Below are 23,950 nucleotides of genomic sequence, written 5' to 3' on the forward strand. Positions count from 1 at the left end.
TGAAAAAGTTGTGTTTCGTGCTGTCTGCTGTTGAAAGCAGCCGCACACGTGTCAGGCTCTGTGCAGCGGTTTACAGCGTTGTGAGTTCAATTCCTGACTCCGACAATTTGCTTAATGTCCTCCTTTCTCGCAAAAAAATCACCTTTCTTTTCTTCGTCTTTTTTTATTTAATCTGTGCTTCACAATATTTATGATAAAGCCAGAAAGTCACAACGTTATTATTCCTTTGCATCAAAGAAGATATTGTTAATATCACTTACTTTCAGGTGTGCAATGTGAGCGTGTGATGACAACTGCACTCAGAGATAAGCAAAGGAATAGAGATCAATTGTACTTTTACTGCACTCTAATCATGTACATATGCAACACCAGCAGTACTGATGGGCTTCTTGAAAATAAATCCCAGAGTTAAAATCCTCTTGGCCATCAGCAGTGGTGGTTTTAAATGCTCGTGTCACCAGAGCATCTCTCTGCTTTTGTCATTGGTCTGATCCGACCGCAGTTTGACTTGTGCTTTTATCTGCGCAGTGAAGCAGATGGGGCTTACTGAAAGCACCCTGTGTACTGCTGCACAAACAGCTGGGGCATGACTTTAAGGTGGTACATACAGTGCAAGCAGTCAGCATTTAGACTGTAAATCAGCAGCTGTCCATTCACAGTATGATTATTCAAATGACATGGGGAAAGTGAATCAATGTTTGACTGCTCACTACATACGTGCACTATTCCTCATGATAGCAGTTAGCTGTCAACTTCATTCCTGTGCAATTTATCAGTTCAACCCAAGTGTCTTACTTTGTGTCCTTCTGTGGTCTTTCAGAGGGAGGTCGTGTCCAGCACCCGCCTGGCCGCCATGCCCCCAGCCTTCAGTACCAGGACCTTGCCCGCACAGGCCACAGAGTATACCTTCGCCTTCCTCCAAGTGCCACAGGATGTAAGTCCACTCTCAAAACAGCAGATGCATAGTAAGCGTTAGAGCTTTTTTTTTTTTTTTTTCGAACAACAAATGTCTTGAGCTCCAGTCAGATTTTGAAAATAGAGGGATAAAATATCGTACTCATATCAGTCTCAAGCTGTCAGACGGGGTTGAGTCTTCATTTCAAGTGTGTAAAATTATGCTCATACATTATGCATGCAGCGCTAAGCAGACAAGCCAATGACAAACAGCTCTAGTGATTTGCAGACTCTAGAAATAATTAGCATTCACAGCCAATGGAATGTGTAAAAGGTAAATTTAACCTTGACGCAAGAATGCCATAGCAAGAGAGTCAGGTATACAGCGAAGTGCATTTAATAGCCAAGCAATGGCGTTCTTCTCCCACTGCACCTTATCTTCTTGTTTACTTGGAGTGTTTAGTTAACCCAGGAGACCAGTGTGTGCGTCTGTGTGTGTGCGTGTGTACACATGGGTCTTTTTTGTTGTCAAAGGGTCATCTCATTTGAAGGATGCTGATTTCCTGCATCCAAAACAGCGTAAGCGCAGCTCGTGTTTTTAATCTGCGTGATCTCGGCTGACACAGAATTCAATACCTGCTTTAATTAGTTTTATCTGGGAGGCTATTAGTTGTATTTGGGGCAGTTGAATGTCCCCACCATTATTTTTGATGTCAAAGATTTCAAAATAATTAGTGCTACACCTTTACCGTACTCCTTTTTTTTATATATGTATTAGGGCTACAGTGTTTAATCGAGTAAATAGAGTAATTTGATTGCAAAAAAGCTTTGATTATTATGTTATTGCCTCGATGATTTGCTTAATTCAAATTTAAATTAAAACATGTAAATCTGTGGGGTGCGGAACGACTTGTGGCACTTTTGTTTCACACGGAGCTCGTTCCGCTCGGACCTGCAGCAACTAAAGCACAACAGAGCAGAGAGCGGCGGGTTTTAAACTCACGAGTGGACTTTAAAGCAGAGTATAGTTGAGTGAAAGAACACGGTGAGCTGTAACTCTGCAGTCATTTTACAGCCTTAACTCCGTGTGCCAATCACTAGCCCTCTGTGTCTTCGCCCATATTTCACACAACAAAACTATGTTTCAGTCACCCAGAGTTTAAAATCCTCCGCTTTCTCCTGTGTTGGCTTTGAAACAGCCAATACATCTGTGGAAACAGCACGGAGGACCGCGATTATGAAATAGAAAGTCCACAATAACGGGGCAAAGACACGGAGGCCAAAGCTAATGCTGCAAAATGCAGTTACAGCTCTAAATACCAGGCATCACTGGTCTCACTCGACATTCAGTTTTACAAACAAGTTTCTTATTTTAAGGCTACTGTAACTGTTTATTAATCCTTTATATATATCCTTTATATACAAACGGAACACTTTGGACTGGTGAAGTGAAACTTATGTGAAATTAAGAATAGAATGTGTTATTTTAAGCAGACTTATTTGTTTACTATAATCTATAAATTTTATTTAAAAAAAAAAAAACTTAATATGCTTTTAAATGGTTTACAAAATATACAAAAAAATGTACAGATTAATCGAAGAAAATAATTGATAGATTTCTCAATGACTAAAGTAATCGATAGCTGAAGCCCTAATATTTATATTTTATCTGTAATACATACTAAATAAATGTCCGATAGCAAATCACCGCTGTGTATAATTTATTGCAATGTAAGTGTTTTCGCGGGTTATTAATTTCATTTAATGGTCGTTTGGGCCATTGGTGATGTGTACCAGTTTGCCGGCGTCTTCCATGGTGATTAGATAAATTGTTTTGCTTCAGTTTTATTTTATTAGCAGTAAAAGGCAAGGACATAGTGCCCCAGTAGAGTCAGTGTGAGACGACACGACATTGAGACGTTTTTTTCATTAATTTAACTGAATAATCTTAACTTTTGACAATTGCCTGGGATTTCCAGGGGCCTTCAACATATTATTTAGGTGAAGGATCACAACGGTGAGATTTATCTTATCAATCTTTTTTTCAATCTTTGCTTTCCTGTCAAATTGAATAGAGACCTGGAGATTATTTTTCAGATTGTTAGTCTGGTGGTTCATAAAGGTATATTATGAAGGACGCAATGTAAAAATAGGTACTGTACTGTATCGCACATATTGTGATTGGTATTTGTATCACATACTATGTTTTTCCAACATATTTTTGACTGGCTGGACTCCCATTGGCAGAGTATCAAAGGCTTTGGCTCTGTAGAAGCTCCATGTGTTTGTGCGTTTGTGTGCTGTTCAGTGTGTGTGTCTGTGTGTCTGTGTGTGCGTGTGTGTCTGTGTGTGCGTTTGTGTGTGTGTGTGTGCGTGCGCGTGTGTGTGTGTGTGTGTGCGTGCGTGCGTGTCTGTGCGTGCGTGTCTCTGCGTGTTTTTGTGCGTGTGTTTGCGCGTGTCTCTGCGTGCGTGTCTGTTTGTGCGTGCGTGCATGTCTGTCTGTGTGTGTGTGTGTGTGCGTGCCGTCACCTGTCTCATGACTTGGAGTGTCCTGAAGGATGAAGTGGTCCATCTGTTGGTCCGGCCCTGGGGACGCAGGCATCACCTCCGCTTTTGAGCCCCTCGCCACACCAAGCCAAACACACAGGGCACCAGCACATACAACTTGTACTTTTACTTTTCTCTCTCCCTCTCCGCTGACCACTTTTTTTAATTTTAAAGCTCCAATCCAAACAAGTTGGGACACTATTTCTGAGTAAAATCAATTAGCCATGTTACTAAATACAGTACATTAGCTTTTAAAAAATAGGTCTTACTGGTGTTAATTACCTGAATTTGTTTCAATTCGCCCCTATTTCTTGTTTAGGAAGATTTATTATCCTCACTGTTGTTTTTTGAGGATGTACTTCTGCCATAGCTTCCAAACTATGATTTTATAATGAAAATATCAAATCTCATCTCAACATCTAAAATGTGTATGTGCCTTTGAAAATACAATATGGCTTTTTAGTTTGGACCATTAGTGAATTCCCACTTAGTTTCAAGCACATTAGTATTTACATTGCATTTTAACTGTCAGCAATGCATCTTCTGCAGTTATTTTTGCACTTGTGAAAGCGGGGTGTTATTTGCAGTTCTCAGTTCACTTCCACAGTTCATGATGAAGTGTAATTTTTCCAATAGTTGCTGCTTTGCTCAGAACAGTTTGTTCTAAAACACAAACATTGAACTTCTTCAAAAATACGCCTTAATTTTCAAACTCCACAGCCACAGATGACTGCACAACCCACTCAATTTGAAGTGTAAAAAGTTAAATTTTTGTGCCTTGTTTGGCATTTGGCAGCTTTTAGTGATTTCTGTCTTTGGTTTTACTACTTTTGTTGTACTCTTGTTGTTTGAAAAGAAAACTAAATCGTTGTTTTACATAATCATCGGTTATTTTGCCGCATTAGGTGACGAGGCCAACAAGAAGCCTTTTAATTTTTCTCATCTATATATTGAAGCTAAAAGAGCTGATTTCAATACCTATGCCAGGATTACTTCCTCTTTACAGTTGCCTCTGCATCAGCCACTCTCAAATATAAAATCTAATTCAAGATCACTTTACATTTACTGTAAATTCGGTCCCAAACACACCATTCTCTTTGTATAAACCAGGTCAGTTTTTCTTATTTGGCCTCACAACGAAAAGTCCTGGAAGCGTCTCATTAAAGTTGAATGTTCCCAGTTTGTGCAGTGTCCCACTCCTCTTCCCCCTCGGAACTCCCTTCCTCTGAGCTCCCCCTCTGAGCTCCCCCTCGGAGCACCTCTGACAGGTTTAACCATACGAACGAGGAATGGAAACGAGCAGGGGACAACAACAACAAAAAACACCCTTAGTTTTGTGGCTCCAACAAGCTCTCCCCTGCCCACACATGCTAACGCTCACACATACACATACGTACCCAAGGGCAGCTAGCTCAAAGGGGGTTGCTATGGAGACAAGACCAGGGCCAAGAGGAGAGTGAGAAGAGAAGAGAGATGGAGGATGACCAGAGAATGATTTTTGTTTTTAAGTGTCTTTCTGTCTTTGAAGATGTTGCACCCTCGTCTTTTTTTTCCCTGGTTCTCCCTTCGGAAGGACGGAAGGTCAGATTACACTGTAGCGAGCTCCATCTTCTTCCACACTTTGTTCAATCAAACCCTGGCCTTTAGAGGAGAAGGTTGCCAGTAGCAGAGGGTGCAATAACCAACTGCGGAATATGAGGAGAATAAAAAGCTGTGCAGGGAGAGAGTGGGTTAGGCCATTCAGCGTTTCCGGAGAACTTCAATCTCTTCAAGTGCTCCAGCGCTGCTTTGATTGCCTCACAGCTGGCACATTATATACAAAGGCCTGGCGTTTTCCTGAATTTATCTTTACCTCCCCTTAACATAATGGAACAATGCATATTTAAGTTGTTTACGTTGGCTTTTTGCATTTCACTTTGTATATGATTACACGATTTAGCAATCAGACGGCCATTATGCTCTTCTCCTTCTCCGCGTCTAGGACGATGCCCGTGCGGACGTGGTGGACTGCATTGTGCGGGACATTCACAACACCCAGTGCCTGCTGAATGTGGAGTACTCCGGCGTGACCTGCCCTCACGTCACGATACAGTTCGGCGACACCAAGGACGACGTGGGACTGGGGCTGGTCAAAGAGGGCATGGTGATGGTGGATGTGCGCAAAGACAAGCACCTGCAGAAGATGGTGAGTGGAAGTGAAAACGCAGAGGTCTCCGTGAAAGCAATAAGCACTATATTTTACACTATCGATTTGTCTGTTAGGCTATTATGACAGCTCATTAATCAACGTGGTGCTCCCGAATAGCTGCATTTGACATGTTTGCTTGTCTTACATTAAACGCTAGCAGGTATTGTCGTCTGTCCATGTTCTTGTCAGTAGAGCACACAATTTTCAATTTTTGTTTAACAGGCCATTCAGTCGATCCATGACGTATTGCTAATTTTTTTATTCCTACTCATTACGTTAATTCAACCAGCGCACTCAAAGATAAAGAAAAATGAAGCAAATTCATTTCCAAAGCAATTACTGCTACTGCTCGCCACTCTTATTACTCATTCTGCCATTTATTTAAAAATTGAAATGCAACAAAAGAGTGGGGAAAATAATCCACATTACAAAGTACTTCGCAATCAAAACTAAATTAATATTCATTTAAATTGTGGGTCGGGACAAAGCCAAGTTGCATCCATGCATTTGTTCACTCGCTTATGGTCTACCGAGCACCAATAACGGCCCATCTCAAGCGGTCAATAAAGCCCGGTGCATCACAGTAAGAGTGTTTTGACCTCTGACCTTAGAAGGGTTGCCTGGAACTATAATGCACTGTCAGAGTAATGGGCCCCATACGGAACCGACAGTGATTAAGTGATTACGAACTCATTCCACTAATAGGACAAAAGACTATAGATTTAAGGTTTTGTTTTAGCCAGCTTTTCCTCTTCCTGTGTTCAAGCTTCATAGAGTTCTTGAGAACGCCTGACATTTTCAAATCCCCATGCTTAGTAACGCTCAATATAAGGAATAGTTAATAGTTATAGAGCGTTTTTGGTTAAAAGTGCACTGTGTAACTTTGCCAATTTTCTCCCTTGATGTTATTGCTCCAAAATACCTTAACAAACGGAGCGGGGTCGCCTCGCCATTGATTCAATGATATAATCTTTTTTAATGCTATACTACGGAACGTTCCGGGCAAAGCATTAACATCTCCATGGAGATGAGCACGTTGCAGACCCCCACCAGGAACGTTGCATCTTTTAAAACGGATCTCATTTATGTTTTGTTTTGTTCTGTACAGTGTGTTTGTGACGTCTTTACTTCTGCTGCACTGTTCAAAGAAAGCTTATGTTGACCTCGCATTTTTCTTTTCGTTAAAATGTTTGGATGGTGTTCGATCTCGTGTGAAGGTCTTTGTCTGCGTAGTCTGCTCTCCCTCCACTCTCTATGACTCACTGTAGAGCCACCATTTTGGTTCTCCTCTTTGTTCAGTGTTATTGCTTTTATCCATTTTATGTTTGTATATGAACTACATCTAACCTACAATAGATTAATGGCTCTGGGTATAGATTAGTGGCAGTTACTGTATTCTGATAGGGATAAATAAAATGCATAATGTAGTAGGCCGTGACCCAGAAAAGGATCTATGGAATTAGAACATTGACGAAACATGTTAATCATATGCATTATCTCTTATATGTGCACTTATAGTCTTATTGTGTAAAGCTTGTAATTCGTGCCTTTATATATAGTATGCTATTGTTGGTGTATTATTGCTACATTATCCATAGGCTCTCAAGACAAATGGTGCAATAGTTTTGGTGTTGGTTGTGCTTTTCTGTCTGCCTGCTTCAGACCAAACGGTTTCACAAATGTTGAACATTAGAATGGGCTTTAGTAGAAAAAGCTTCAGTTGTAGTCATCTGGACTCAGTTTGAAAAAATAGACGTTTCGACTCTCATCCAAGAGTCATTGGCAATAAAAGAATTTAGATCGAGAACTCCGATATTAATACTGTTCTGTGGTAAGACCCGCCCATTGGGCGGAGCCTTCCTGAAGTAGAAGGAGTTGTTTGTTTCAACAGAAACTCCCCCCTTGTATCTACCGAGCTAGCCTATTCAGAATTTTAATGGGCTATTAGAATCCTCTTTGTCTTTGTGAGACCCTGGCTCAACCACCCTGAGTACCTGATTAGCATCTGAATGTCCTGGTCCTGGTCCTCTACCTTTCCAGGGGTTCAGTATACCATTATAGATACCAGGAAGATTGAATCTTAGCCCTCCATTTCTGTTTAAAGAAGGTCTTTCTTTTTTAACAAAAATAGCTTCCTTGACTCCTCTTTCAAACCATCTTTTCTCCCTGCTTAAAACCTTCACCTCACCGTCTTCAAACGAGTGATTAGAGGCTTCAAGATGGAGATGCACGGCACTCTGAGGTCCTGAACTTGTATTTCTTCTGTGCTGATGAAGCCTCTTGTGTCGAGGCTGTTTTGTCTCACCTATGTACCGTTCTTTACAGCTTTCTTCACTGCATTGGATCAAATAAACTACATTGCTCTGTTTTTGAGTCGGCAACTTGTCCTTAAGATGAACCAGTCCTTAGGTAACCACAGGCTGAGAGGGCATTTCAACACAGAGCTCAAGGTGTGCCCACCAGTTCAGAGGGCAAGAAGAAAGAGGAAAAACATGTCCGAAATGCCCTCTCAGCCTGTGGTTACCCCGCTTGGGCTCTCAACAGAGTGAAGAGAACCAAGAAGCAGGACAAAAGGGAAACTGAACAGAGAAGGAAGGGTGTTTCTATCCCTTATGTGTCTGGCCTGTCGGAAAAACTGCAGGGAATTTTTAGACAACACGAAGTCCCTGTTTATTTTAAACCAGGAAACACTTTAAGACAAAAACTGGTTCATCCTAAGGACAAGTTGCCGACTCAAAAACAGAGCAATGTAGTTTATTCGATCCAATGCAGTGAAGAAAGCTGTAAAGAACGGTACATAGGTGAGACAAAACAGCCTCTACACAAGAGGCTCTATCAGCACAGAAGAAATACAAGTTCAGGACCTCAGAGTGCCGTGCATCTCCATCTTGAAGCCTCTAATCACTCGTTTGAAGATGGTGAGGTGAAGGTTTTAAGCAGGGAGAAAAGATGGTTTGAAAGAGTCAAGGAAGCTATTTTTGTTAAAAAAGAAAGACCTTCTTTAAACAGAAATGGAGGGCTAAGATTCAATCTTCCTGGTATCTATAATGGTATACTGAACCCTTGGAAAGGTAGAGGACCAGGACCAAGCCATTTAGATGCTAATCAGGTACTCAGGGTGGTTGAGCCAGGGTCTCACAAAGACAAAGAGGATTCTAATAGCCCATTAAAATTCTGAATAGGCTAGCTCGGTAGATACAATGGGGGAGTTTCTGTTGAAACAAACAACTCTTTCTACTTCAGGAAGGCTCCTCCCAATGGGCGGGTCTTACCACAGAACAGTATTAATATCGGAGTTCTCGATCTAAATTCTTTTATTGACAATGACTCTTGGATGAGAGTCGAAACGTCTATTTTTTCAAACTGAGTCCAGATGACTACAACTGAAGCTTTTTCTACTATGGACCACGCCTGGACGAATGAGGGATTACACCGACATTAGAATGGGCTGTTAGAAAAACAACAGTAATTGCTGTGTTTTGGGTGCAGAGAAGTGACTAGGCTGTCAAACGTTTGCTCTTAAAAATGAAATATGTCATCAAATAACAGCCTCTCTGCTATGAGTAGTTCTAAACCGGCTATGTATAAATAACGTATGTGCTGCTACTGCTTCATTTTTCCATCGTTGCATATAATCTCACTCAATGGTGTAAAATAATGTTCAAGGTTATACATCTTTCTGGGCTTTAATTGTACAATCAGTTTGACATTTCACTGGTTCTTAAAGCTCACACATTTTAAGACATTTACATTTCTGATTAATATAGTGTAATCTGAATATAGATTTTGGCCTACTCCCAACAAATTTCAAGATATTCCTTTGTGTCAGTCTCACCCACCCACAAGTGTCACTACTATCCCTGTAGGAAAGATGGCTGTTAACACATCTATTGTGCTCTGCTGCTTTGGCCGGGGTTTTCTGTCAGCCGCAGACAACAACATGGCAAACAAACTTGTGCCGTCTGTCCACATGCTCCCCGTCTCACCCAGTCACCTCTGCTAACTGACAAGAGTGGATGTCTCCAAAGTTCATTAGAGTTGCAAGCTAATAATCTCCCATTGCTAATTACAAGTCTATTACTTCAAGTGTGTCTGTCATTTCCTTACCAGTCCAATTATTATCAGCCACCAACAGCGATGCTGGCTGCTGTATTGAATGAGGTCTAGTTGTAACAAGCTTTATTTAAACAAGAGCCTTTACCACCACACACCAGAGCGCTCTGGTTATAAAGACTGGCTTTGTTATAAAGGTAATGTAGTGTTTTTTGTCAGCAGAAGCCAGATTAACAGCTGTGCTATTCCTCTACAACAGTGAAACAGGAGTTTTAATTACCCAGCAGTAGCCTCTTGAGAACTGTACTTTTAGTTTCCCTTTTATCTTATTTTGCTAATGTATTTATACTGAGGCCTTGCTTTTTAATGTACGAGTGCTCAGCAGCTCTTTTAAGTTGTGCATATCATTAAGGGCCAGTATGACAGCCTTTTAGCTGGACTCTCATGGAATGCCCTTTTTTCCCTTTATACTTAAACTGCCTCATGGGTAGCCATAGTTTGCTTACAGCTATTGCAGATTCCCAGTGTAGTTAATAGTGCAGCTGTCCTATTCTCCGTAATTGTGCTAATGGGGGTTGAAATCGCCAATGAAGATAAAATGGGACAATGAGAAGCGTTGGTACAAATGAGGCTGCATGTGTGTAATCCATACAGGAAATCAGGAAGCGACTCACACACACAGCATGCCTCCGGGGATGGCTTGTTTCATCCATCAAAGTGCGCTGCTGCTGTTGGGTCCACATTCTTTGGCTCAGGAGATGTAGTCTTGTGCCTTCACACTGCTAAGCCACTGGTTCGGACACTGATGATACGTCTCTGGGGAATCTTGTATTTCTGTTCAGTAGGTTCACTGTAACAAAATGAGGCCTCGTGGGCAAACAGGCTTTCTTATCATGTAGGTGCTGTGGCGCTCAGGCCAGAGCCGCCATTGTCCTCCCACGTGTACGCTTGTTTTTATGCCTTAATATTTTCAAAAGGCTTAAAAACAAACCTATAATGCTGTGGATAATCTTTCTGTTGCCTTCACTGTGGCCTAGAAACCTGTAAATGTGTCATCCAGAAAAGGCTTTCAGCGTAACCGCAGCTCCAAACACCACAGGACACACACACACACACACACACACACACACACACACCACAGAGGTGGGTAAAGAGGCCAAACATTGTACACACACACACCACGGAGGTGGGTAAACATTGTACTCGAGTACAAGTGTTACACTTACAAATATTACTCAAATGAAAGCAAAGTAGTGGTCCAGAAAAATGACTTGAGCCTTCACCTCACTGCTGGCATTTTCCACTTCCTAACAGATCCAATAAGATGCTTACAAAGAAAGCAAAATGGGTTTACAATTTCCATAGTTTGTAATTGTGAATATGAATATTACATTTGTCATGTAACAGGGTTTTTGTCCTCTTAGGGTATGTGGCATGCTCAGAGCCCACATTAGCTGAATGTCTTTGAACATGACCTACAGTGTTGTGCCATGGACCCCTGCTGCTGGCTTTGTCATCCCACATTCTACCAGACTCCTAATCTCCTCTGACAGGCACGCTGTGGGGACCAATGTGCAACATGGTGCAATCCCACTAAAAACCAGTGCACGCAGCAGTTTCGCTTTCAGAGATATATCTACAGTCAAGGAGAGAATATTGCATGTTGTAGATGCTTGATTATTAAAGCTCATTTAAATTTACAAGATGGCAACAATACCTTGCCTCAAATCAAGGAAGTGCAATGGGGTTGATTTTTATGTTTTTTTTCATAAACATATATAGCAGAAAGGAGAAATAATCGAGTGAGCTTGCTGGAGTTTTAAAAGGCTTTAATGTGCCTTTTCAGTTGCTGTTGACTTGAACTTTTTTATAGTTGTTTTTGCACAGGATTCTCAAACAAGAATTTAGTCTACTACATTCTGTGTTGCTGTTGTTTTCATAGACTTCTGATGAATTCCTTTTTATATACCGGTATTTTTGACCATAGGCATTGTTTGACAGGACAGTGTAGCATGAAATAGGAATGAGAACAGTTACACATTTAGCAAATTGTGTGAGCCTGGACTCTACACACTGAGGCCAGTCACATAGGTCCTTGCATATGTGCTGCTGCTTAGACCACTGGGCAGCACTGAGTCAGTTTGAAGCTAATATTGTGCCGTTATGTGTATATAATTCTTATGCATTTTCCTCGTAATACTGAAGTCCAAAAGAGCAGACCCAGTGCTTTCATTAGTCACTTTCGTTTCAGTCATGCTCTGTCCAAAATCTGGTTAGCATTAGCGTTTAAGCAATGGTGTGAAATCAAAAAGGGGACACTCACCTACGCACCAGACGCACACAACCTGTCGCAGAGCCGTCCTCGGTCCTCTCAGAGATCTCACGCTCGCACCCCAGTCCCCAGAACGCCACCTGGATCTGGGCACGGCTCGGCGTTTGGGGAACGATGCGCACAACTCGCACTCCGCCAGACAGATTCACAACTAGCCGCACACACGCAGATGAGCCAAAACAGCAGAGACACGCCACCTGTCCCTCAGCTCGCCCAAAAACAAGAATGGTATTAAGATCCACTGCCTCCACGGAGCCTACTGCGTCTTTATTTGAAGAAAGCGTTTCAAAATCTCAGTTTGATGATGGCCAAACTTCCTAAAACCTGAGATTAGTCACCATCAACCATTTAGATTTGAATTAGAAAGTGGACAAAGATGCCCACTGTGTCCTCCAAGCCTGTTTTTGAGGTTATAAATCACTGAATTTAAAGTGGTTGAGTGCTGTAACAATGAAATCTCAAACTAACAAACACACATTCACAACACTACTTGCAAGACACACATGAAAAAAAAGATTTAATTTACAGAAAACCACACTGTAGCCATAACTCATAGAAGAACTATGTCTTCCTGGAACTCTCGCAGCATATTGATTTTGATCATCTTAAACTCTCCAGTCACGATCTTGTCAGCGTGGAAGTCTCTCAGAAGTCCAAAATGGCTGAAGTAATCCCTCACACACAGAGCTTTGGGGACAGCACATTCTTTTGGCAGCATTTTAGAGCTCCACCACTGTCAACGGCCACTGCTCACCAAACATGGCATCTGCCTGGCATATGGGAGCCCTGTAGGGTCATCCAGACATGTCCACGGTCACCCGCCGCCTTCTGCCACCACAAGTGCCACAGAACACTGCATTCTCTCTCTAGTCGGATCATTCCTACTTTAATCGTGTGCCATTCGTTGTTGGATTTGATTTGGTAGATTTGGTTTGCTTCTTTTGAGGAGCAAACCATGAGAAGAACTTTCTTTTTTTTTTTTTTTAACACAACTTTTCTCCAGATGGGGCTTTGCGTCTGTAAATGAGCTATTATATCTCACTACAGGAGCCCATAGAGAAGACATAATGGCAGCATCCGTTGTAGGAAAGATGGAGCGGGTTGAAACTGTCAACTGCACGCTGATTGGCTTTTGGGCTGCGCCACATCTTGTGCTCTAGACAGAGTCAGAGATCCAGGAGGCGCCCCTCTGACCGGAGAACAAGAGGGCCCTGAGAGCTGCAGTTTGACAGCTCATCATCCCCACATTGTTCTGTAGTGCTCTCCACTCTCTGCACAGCTCTGTGGCTCTGATGTCAGAGCTTTGGAAAGGCAGCCGTTTATATAGAGGGAATTTGCTCTATGTTGTAGTTAGTTGCTTTCACACAAATGTAATTTTTGTCCTTTGTGTTCCCCTGTTGTGAGATCCTCTTGAGGAGCTGTGACTCCTCACTCCTGCATGTCTCTAATTTCTACCTTTCGCTTTGTGAATGCTGAGAGAGAAAATGCAGGGCTCACACTGCTGTAGGCATTCGAGCTTTCCAATAAAGTCCAAATGGCATCACTGGCCTTTTGTGTGTGTGTGTGAAATATTGTCTGCTGGTGTCTCCATATGGTGACATCTGGCTGATGACACTGAGACGCCAAAATCAAAACACCTTCTGAAAAAATGTCTCCTTTAGTTGGCTGTGATGGATGACTTGTGTAACCACGGTTTCAAGTGCATTTGTTTGAGCAGGGCAGCTTTAGCAATAGCTCTTCTATCTGTGGTGCCATGTGCAGTGTAGCAATTAAATCAGTCTACCTGCATAAGCAGGCACACAGCAATTAAACGCCACCGGACTTTCCAAATGAACAACTTCACCACATATGCTCACTTTTTAGACAACTCCACTGATGTATGAATAGCTTTATCTATTAACTTTAGTTTGATTTTTATTCTGATAAATGTTTGTTTTAGTCTACTGTAAATGACAACATGTCATGAAAGAGTAGCTCTGAAGGTCAGCCCCCTGTCCCCCCCTGTCCCCCTGTCCCCCCTCCCACTGGCCCAGTGACTCATCAGTGGTTCATTCAATGAAGCTAAATGTCTGTTCTACCAGAAATGTTCAATATGTTCTGGACTGCACATTAGCCTTTCTAACGCGCTCCATGTGATTCTTCTGAATGTTTGCTTATGACAGGATTACCTAAGTATTATTTGGCCTCTTATTCAACGCAGAAATATATTCTGCTCATAAACACGTATATTTTTGTTAAGGAGTAGCTTTGTATTTAGCCACTAGAAGTTTCCCTAAACCACAAGTCTGTAAATCCGGGTCATGTGGTGTCCAGCGCCCAGGTCCTTTTCACGATAGGTATCCTGCTCTCGTTGTGTGTATCTAACACAATTATAGCAGTAGCCAAACTCCTTTTGAAATGAACAGTGTCAGAGTCCGGAAGTAGCGTCCATAGCTCCGGTTTAATGTCTTTCCAAAACAGAGTAAAACTGTAAAACAGAAAATAAGTACCTTAGCATGAGGTAAAACAGGAAACACAGTGAGGCAGACACCATCATACAAATTGACAGTCATCGACAAATTTAACATTTCTGACTGACAATAACGCATGTAAACGATTAATTATCAAGCATAGAAACTGAACTTACAGACAGTGATGTCAAAGGCATGAACAATATGATGGATGGCAGTGTTGTTGTTGTTGTTGTTGTTTTATGGCGGTTGGCATCCAATTGTTGCATTACCGCCAGACTTTATTCCTCAGACTAAGCTGTGTTACATGCAAGCCCCCGGAAGCCAAGATGGCCGCCATTGAAACCTATGGAGCTGCTCATTGGCGCATGGTTCCAAAAAAGTTTTTTAGTTCCGCATTACTTCCTGAATAGTGGTATATCTCCTCCCACTTTTGTGACGTCATCGCCGTGAGGCTTTGGCGTCGGGAGCGCGCACGTCACAGCAGCGTGAAAGACTGAGAAGAGTCAACACGGACTTTTGGAATAATTCGGCTTGAAATAGTCTGTTTACGTAACGTATAATGATGAATTGTTATATCCATCTATAAATATACATGTATCATGTTGTAAAGCTCTGATATTTAAGAGAATTTTAAAGAAGTGTTAAGATAAAAAGTCTGGTTTAATGACAATGAATTACATTTAGAGGTGGAATAACGTCCTCATCATTTTCTGTAGTTTTTGGTTTGGGTATTTATTTTGTTAACTTTTCAGTTATTTATTTACATAATATAATTTGGCCAATATGCATTTTTTTTAATCAGATGAGAAGAAATATAAAATATAATCATCGATTCTGTTACATAATTGAGTTAAGCAGTATTTAATTATATTCAGTTTCCTTTTGTGTCTTTTTTATCATGTCAATCTTTAATAAATACAAAACACATTTGTTTATTAATGTATTTAATACGAATAATGAACATGAATGAACTTGTTCAATAAATGTAAATCTGATTATAACTACAAATGATAAATTGATTTTAGCCAGTTTTAGTTGAGTTTTAAAGCTACAGTGAGTTTTAAAGCTACAATGTGGGAGTCCCTTATTAAGGAGTTTTGGAGTCTGTACTGTTTATTATCATCATTAATAGAATCAGAAAATGTATTGCCATTGTCAAAGAACAGAATCCACAAACAGTGGAACTTGCTTTGGTGATTCAGTGCAACATAAAAATATTAACAATGATAAAACAACCTGTATAAGTCAAATAGAACAAACTGAATAAGATAAGATATTCCTTTATTGTCCACACATGAGGAAATTTTGTTGTTGCAACACAGTAGATACAGAGGAAAAGGACAGATCACTTATAGGAAGTTTAAAAAACACTCTTAATAGAAGAACTCTTATAAACAAAAACTCCTATAGACAGAACCTCTCATACCTTAATAAGGAATGGAGGGGGAAAATAAAGATAAAGATAAAATAAAAACAGCGTAGGACAAAATAATACTAATAATAATGGTAAAATAAACACTCTTTTTACATCAGTTATATGCACATGAATGTGACATTATTGCGTTAAATACTGAATATCTCAGTATTTAACAAGACTTTGTTTCCATGGCTACGCAGTCTTCTGTACTTCAGTAACTGCACCGTTCAGCTCCATCGTATGACTGAGGGACAAACAGAACATGTCACAGCTTTAGATTTATACAAGTCATAGAACATACACTTCATATGTATTAGATTTATACAAGTCATAGAACACACACTTCATATGTTTAGATTATACAAGTCATATAACATACACTTCATATGTTTAGATTATACAAGTCATATAACATACACTTCATATGTTTAGATTATACAAGTCATATAACATACACTTCATATGTATTAGATTTATACAAGTCATAGAACATACACTTCATATGTATTAGATTATAAAAGTCATATAACATACACTTCATATGTATTAGATTAATAAAAGTCATATAACATACACTTCATATGTTTAGATTTATAAAAGTCATATAACATACACTTCATATGTTTAGATTTATACAAGTCATAGAACATACACTTCATATGTTTAGATTATAAAAGTCATATAACATACACTTCATATGTTTAGATTATACAAGTCATAGAACATACACTTCATATGTTTAGATTATAAAAGTCATATAACATACACTTCATATGTATTAGATTTATTAAAAGTCATATAACATACACTTCATATGTTTAGATTATACAAGTCATATAACATACACTTCATATGTTTGTCCTGAAGCTGCTTCACAGACACATGTGACACAGCAGTGGCTCTTTTGAAGAACAATTATCATTTAGTTTTTTTGGTCATAACAAAACAGACATTTTATAAATTCAAAATACTGATTCTACACTGTTTACTTTTAGTCGAGGCACAAGTTATTATTAAAATACCTTTTGCTTTGGAGTCGTCAGGAGTTTACTTGAGATGACTCTGTGTCTGCAGTGATTAGGTCTGCAGTGACCTGTAGTGACCTGCAGTGACCTGTAGAGCTCTGGACAGCACAGACAGACTAAACTCACTGGTCAGCACTCTGAAGATGAGAAAGATACTCATTAGAACATTGATATATTCTGCACATTTAACAGAGAAAAGCTGGAATATGTTATTGACAGATTTACATTTCGCTCTGTAACACAAAAGTTCCTCTTTTCACATTAATTTTTAAAGCTAGAACCAAAAGTCATTTACTTATGCATAAGTTTAAACCTTAGAAGTTAGAACATAACTGACATGTTTGCTAAATCTCTACATATTCCATGGAAGTAAATCCATGACATTCCTATACAAAACAAGCGTGTGCTTTGCTGTTTAAACACAGCACACGTCATTATTAAATGGGTAATAAAACCTCAAATGTGGTCTCAGCCTCTGTAAGTACAGGACTGTCACTTTTAAACACCTTTACATTTATATATGTAAGATATGACCCATTATAGCAGGTTATATTTGAATTATTGGTTGTTTTTTATAGCACACTTTATTTCCCTTCTTTCTCTAGTTTTCCTTGATCTGTGCTTAACCTTTTGTCTCTTAGAACATTTAGTAAGAGAAATAATTAGTTATTTATTTGCAGAAGCACGAGCCATCATGACGTGTTGTTGCATCTTTGTGTAGCTAAACTTTAGCTTACGTTAGCTCGTGTTAGCTTGTGTTAACTCGTGTTAACTGTGTAATCGTTGATTTACACTTCACATGGAACAATGTGTGAAACGTGAGGAATGACATACCAACAACTTACGTGCATCGTGGTCTCGTCTGGTCACATTCTTCTGTTTGTGTTTAGTTTCCGTCACATGTTCTCCTGAGGCTCGTTCATGAGGGTTACGTGCGCGCTCGGTGCGCGTACACCGTTCACCGGAAGGTTAAAAATTTATTTTTTAAGTATTTTAGAAACAGTTGAAGAGTGAAATTCCTTCTATTTTATTTTTAGACAAAAAACAATTTAGCATGTTTGGTAATTTTAGAGGCCGAACTCTTGAAATGGTCCGACCATAAGGCTGCATTCTGCGAAGTGGCCACTACTCAATTTGGAGCCAGAGGCAGAGGGGGCGTACCCTATCCAGATATTATAATAGATCCATGGTTACATGTGTTTGCAATGAGCGAAAACAAAATGGCCGATTTCCGGTGTAAACTTCCGGTTTCAAACTAACCCTTCAAAATAAAAGACGGAGAAAAGCACTAAAACCAATCTTTAGCAAAACAATTACACAGAACGTAATAAGGGCAAAACAATAGGTCCTTTTCATGTCTTTTATCACGGCACAAACTGAGCATGCTCCAAACCAGGCACAAAATGGCGTCCGGCTTTGCACAGACGTTTCTCACGTTTGTGAACTTGTATTTCTTTCTTGTTCAATACTAAAGTCATGTCTTCTGAAGTCTTCTTCTTTTGAACTGTGCCAAGAGGAGACGGTTTAAACACTGGGTACTGAAATTACAACTAGTGTTGTAAAAAGAAAATATATTTTCACATTTCAAAGATGCTACATGTAGCGTGATAATAAACATATGCAAAAGAAGTTTTGTTATAAGCGAAATATTTGGTACATAGTCTAGAAGTGTCTCTAGAATTGTATGTTATACTGAGGCACAAGATCCACCTCCAGACCAACCAATACAAGCTGCTGGTGCGCTTCACAAGGAGGCGTGGCTTCAGAAGGGCCACGTGTGGTGGGGGATCCCTCATTATCATACAGGGGAGACCTGACACACCCTCCAGAAGAAAATGGAAGTATCCCCACATTGTAATGTAGACAAAATAAGTGGAGTAATAAGTGAGTTATTGTTTTTAGAATAAATAAAATCGATCAATAAGAATCAGTTGCAAACTGTTCTGAAAAGTGTAGTTTGTGAGCAGGTGCTCACTGGTGGTGCTGTCTCTCATATGAAGAGGCTGGAGTGCACTGAAACGTCCTCTGATCAGGCCCTGACCTTTGCTCTGCTCTGCTAGCTCCTGCAGTGACACAGACACTTGCCAACAGCATGTGTTTTCTTGATCGCGCTGATCTTCAGAGAACACTGTGTTCTCTGCATCTAATGTCACGGGGAGTGTCTTTGTCCTTTACTCAAACTAGAGCTTGGTGGAAAAAGTTTTAATATTAATAGAAGCAGCAGGCAAAAGTGTCTCTAGGATTGGAACCGGTTCAAAGTCGGCCCTGATTTTGCTTGATCCTCTAAAACCAGATATGTGATGCGCAGATATGGTATGCTAATCTTTTTTTTTTCCCTTCTGCCCCAGGTGACAGAGTACCTGAACAGTCAAGAATCTGCAAAGACTGCCAGGGTAAGCCACTTTTTCCACTTTGTCATCCTGTCTCAAAAGTCTGTAGCATCTCTGCCTTGCTTCTGCACAGCTTTAACAATTAACACCAGCATGTTCTTTGAAATACTCAATTTGTAAAGAGTTTTTTCCTCCTCTCCCTCATTCTCCTTTTCAAGATGCCACACATTACATTGGCAGTCAGCATTGTCCCATATGGACTGCTGCCCATAGTCTGTGCCGGTTCATACTGTGAAAATTGGGGGGTGGATGTGTGTAAAGGACTCTGCTTAGAAGGAGAACAAGCCTGGTAAAGTGGAGGAAAAACATGCAACATTGTGTGTGTATAACACACAATAACACACATTAACACACATTAACACACATACGGCCTTCAAGAGTCTGAGACCTGCTAGATTTTGAGTTAATCAGATAATTGAAAACCTTAGCAATGCCATCTAAATAAAGATGGGTTTATGCTTGACGCGTCCGCAGCGGTCTGTGCGGCAAATCTCGTCATTTTTGCCGACACGCCCCCTCGCACGCCATCTGCGTGGACCTGATTTTCTATGTGGACAGTTCAGCGTGGAAATGAGCACGATAAGAAATCCTGCAGCTAGCTCAGATTTCTACTGTGGACAGCAAATGAATCACACAGACTATAAACACTGCCAACATCTTCTCCGCTGCCCTCCGAGAGTCTCACTTCTGTGTGGATCTTACATGTGGGAAGTATAATCCAAGCTTTAGCCTACTTAAATTGACATATATCATGTGGGATTCTTACTGTTACATAAAGCCACAACATATAAAGGGAATGGAAGAATGGTGAGCTGAAACCTGCAGCTCATGGACATGATTGGATCCTGTTTAGTGTCGACACATGTAAACGTCAACTCTGGAGTCAGCGTTGCTGCTCAAAGGCGTTTGTAGTGTGAGTCAATCAGATGGATCAGGCTAATCACAGGTAGACTGTCTGCTCCCGGTCGCAGCGCACAACAACTAGCAAGGAAAAAAACTCCAGTGTGCGAGACGTAAAATGGCAATGCATACACGCCGATCCATTCATCCTAATAACGAGCACTAATTACCACAGTCGCTAATTAGCTATGAATCACAGCATTAACAGCTGAGCTGCGTGCTTCTGAGCGCCAAAAAGAAGGCTCCCACACAGGCCCTCCTTGTACAATCACACACCGCTCAGATGCTTACTTTCTTTCACATTCAAATGAGCACCACCTTAGTGGCACACACGGTGCCAAGAGCGTCGTGATGAAAGCGGCATTTAGCAGGAAGTGTATGATGGTTTATGAGGCGACGCAGTGTGTGAAAGGATGGAATGGGAGTAGTAATAGACTGGGTGGCATTTGAGGCTGAGCCTGCAGCTTGGATGGGCAAGCACAAAGAGGGCCACTAAACGGAGCCAATGATGATGTGGCCCTTCACTCAGCTCTGGAAATCCATACATTTACTCTGCTCTTGTTTTGTTTTTTTTACTCTGCTTTTGTCCTTCATTTTTGCCATTGTGTTCTAAATTCTGTCCTTTTGCTCTGCAGCTCAACATTTGGCGTTATGGAGACTTCCGTGCAGATGATGCTGATGAGTTTGGTTACCGCCGTTAATGAAATCTTCAAAGGAAAATCACCCGGTCAACATCATTCCAAAGACCAACATGGACAAAAATGATGAGAATCTTAACCACAAACATTCTCTCACTTTTTAATATTTCAAATTCAGTCCTCCAGTACTTTTTTCCTATTGTTAAAAAAAATGAACACATAGGAAGATGGTTAGTCTTGATCTCGTTTTCTCTCTATAGCCACTGCCAGCTTCGTCAGCCGCAGTTTTGCCAATCTCTGTCATTCGCCATGTTACGTTTCAGCAGACTTCCTGTGAGATACTCTGGTGTTGATACAGTCATGTTCTGTGCTCTTTTAATCTCTGCTTTCCACTGTACAGCGAGGGACCGTCTCTTAACAACACAATGCTTCCCCGAAAATGACTTGTAAATGTCCGAATAATATGTCCAGAAGTGTAAATGGATTATTTTACAAAAGTAGCTGCAGCCACACAGACTTTATTTTTGTCACTGGTCTATATCTGTGTGATGATGACAACATTTGCAGACGTTTTGTGAGGAGTGTTGTTTGTTTATCACGGTCCCATTTTTATGACCCGTACCTATGGACGCCATCAATTGGTATTTTATCTCAATATCTCTATCTCAATATCTCATGCAAAGTTTACATTCTAATGTTATAATCATGTCTTTGGCAGTCTCGCCTGTCTCTTTGCCATAGCAAAAACAGTGTTTGAATTTGTTTCCCTATAATGGACCTTTGCATTCTATTAAAATCTGCTAAATAAAAATAAGCAAATGAAATGCGTGTCTCCCTTTTTTATTTTATTTTTTCGCACAAATGGAGAAGCTTTGCAGTTGGGCAGTTACTAATTTAACTTGAGAGGATATTGTGCTGTGTTTTTGTTTTGATGACCTCTCTAAAGGACTGCGTGTAACTTCAGTCAAGTTGTAAGTGTTTTTTAATTTTCTACAATTACGTTTAAACATGACTGAAGCGAGCACCATTACATGAACATTGGATTAGCAAAGTGTGTTGTGCTCAAAGCTGTGTTGTGGTTTCAACATGTATATTTTAAAAAGACGTGCTTGCAATCACATGATGACACGACTTATGTTCTGGGTCATATTCTTAATTTCTGTTTAATCACTGTAGCCGTACCCAGAAGGCGGTTAAAACCTGCTATGTAATGTACTGCCTATAAACATTTAATGGGCCTGGTCTTATAAATAAATGCTTGTTCCACATTAAGAGACCATAAGAGCTTTGCCAAATCTGACTCAAAGCGCTGGAGGATTTCCTTATCTCATTAGTTCTATGCAGTGTTTGGAAGTAACTACCAAATACACATTCAGAAGGCTAATTCAGTCATTGTATTCCTGTACAGGAGATATTCAAAATACAATAACTTTGATCAAATTAAAGGAATACATTACAGTACTTCAAACTGCATCATTAGTAAGACAAATACTGCGAAACGCAGCATTTGTGAATACATAATGTGACTTTTTAAAATACAGATCAGCGATAGATAAATGTGTAACAAGTGGTGCAACAAACAAAGTCGATGTGACCGTATTCCAAGTATTTAGAATAGAGTACTCTGAACCACGTGAGATGATATGTTACAAATACATTTTAGGAGGAATACATTTTCACAGTATTCTTCCCATCACTGCACAAACACCACCGTCATGAAAATACTTGTTAATACATTTTAGTCCCTCTTAAACCAAGACAATACTTTAATGACAATTCAAAATGGCTCATTTTATTCCAACAGAACACAACTTATTCTTGTTTTTTAATGAGAAACAGTGCAGCTGCACATAGGAACACTTGTTTTCCTCTTGAAATTAAACCCTTCAAAATCATGTCCAGAGGTTGTTGTTGCAAATCGCCTTGAAAGAGAGCGACCAACACTGAAATGGAGCTGCTTAACATTCAAAGAGTGTTTGAAAACGGGCTTCCACCTCACAGATATGTTTTTCAATTAGACATGGAAGTGGTTTGTTGTTTGCCGTGCGCCTGATAGATGACACACACTGGGTTTGGCCTGATTACAGACCCAACCAGACCACAGGCAACGGGATTACTAATCACAATTCAAACTACCAGTTATGTCTGAATCCAGGCCGACATTGGACTTGCAGTTTGTTGTTTTCACCATGACAAATACAACTAAAATTATCAAAGAGCTCATTTTAGTACTTAAAAACACATGGAAATCGTGGTATGCATAATGTATAAGTCGGGGTTTACTTTGAGTTAAATATGCACCGTGTAGCATTTCTGTATTGTTACTTAGTCCAGCATTAAACCTTTCTGTGGAGAGAGTTAGATCTGTGGAGGGGCGACTCTGGTGGAACATTCCAGGCAAGCTACAGCTTTGAGTCGAGCAGGTGACGGACACGTTCAAGTTTGTGCCCGTTTTGCCCTGATGTAGCCTTAATTTGGTTCTGTTCCTGGTTCAATCAAGGTTTATTACCATTTATAACTGTTAGAAATGGTTAAAAACATAACTATAAAGAGTTACACAAGAAAAAAACATGGACTTACAGCCAAGGCCTTTCTTAATTCGAGGTGCCAAACAGCAGTCACAAGCCTCCAAATCAAAGATGGCCAGAGCAATTTATCACTGGTGTTCATGTCCAATTACCAGGGGTGGGATGAGAAATATACTCTAAGGGCAATTAAGAATCCTGTCTGCGCTGTCAGCTCAGTCATGGGCTGAGCAGACGACTTTGTCTTTGCCACGCACGCTCTGACTATTCATCCTCTTCCCCCATTTCCTCTCCTTTTCCCTGGGACATTACTCACCGTGTTTTACCACAGCTGAACACACGGCTGGTTCCACATTATGAACAATGACAAATTAGTCATTCTTTGAGGCACCTATCATTTGAAAATCATATTTCTTTACCTGGAATGTTCCAAAGTGCGAGGCATTTTAATACATCTCGATTCCTTTGCACAAAACAACCTTGAAAACCAGGCATTCTATTGCACCTCGTCCTGTTGGGGCATGCGCTGTTTGTCCATTGAAGGATTTAAGATAAGATAAGATAATCCGTTATTGTCCACACATGGGG

General features: G+C 40.4%; 1 protein-coding gene across 1 annotated transcript in view; it reads left to right on the top strand.

The window, feature by feature from the left end:
* Positions 1-21,661, top strand: part of snd1 (staphylococcal nuclease and tudor domain containing 1) — a 133,936-nt gene extending 112,275 nt beyond the window's left edge. The window contains exons 21-24 of the mRNA XM_072455076.1: positions 821-934; positions 5,423-5,626; positions 19,258-19,302; positions 20,835-21,661. Coding sequence (XP_072311177.1) covers positions 821-934; positions 5,423-5,626; positions 19,258-19,302; positions 20,835-20,900 — 429 coding nt within the window. The 3' untranslated portion in view covers positions 20,901-21,661. The remainder of the gene's footprint in view (positions 1-820; positions 935-5,422; positions 5,627-19,257; positions 19,303-20,834) is intronic.
* Positions 21,662-23,950: the final 2,289 nt, after the last annotated feature.

The sequence above is a fragment of the Eucyclogobius newberryi genome, unplaced genomic scaffold, assembly GCF_026437365.1.
Source record: "Eucyclogobius newberryi isolate DKJ021-1_F unplaced genomic scaffold, fEucNew1.0.hap1 SCAF_2, whole genome shotgun sequence".
NCBI lineage: Eukaryota > Metazoa > Chordata > Actinopteri > Gobiiformes > Gobiidae > Eucyclogobius > Eucyclogobius newberryi.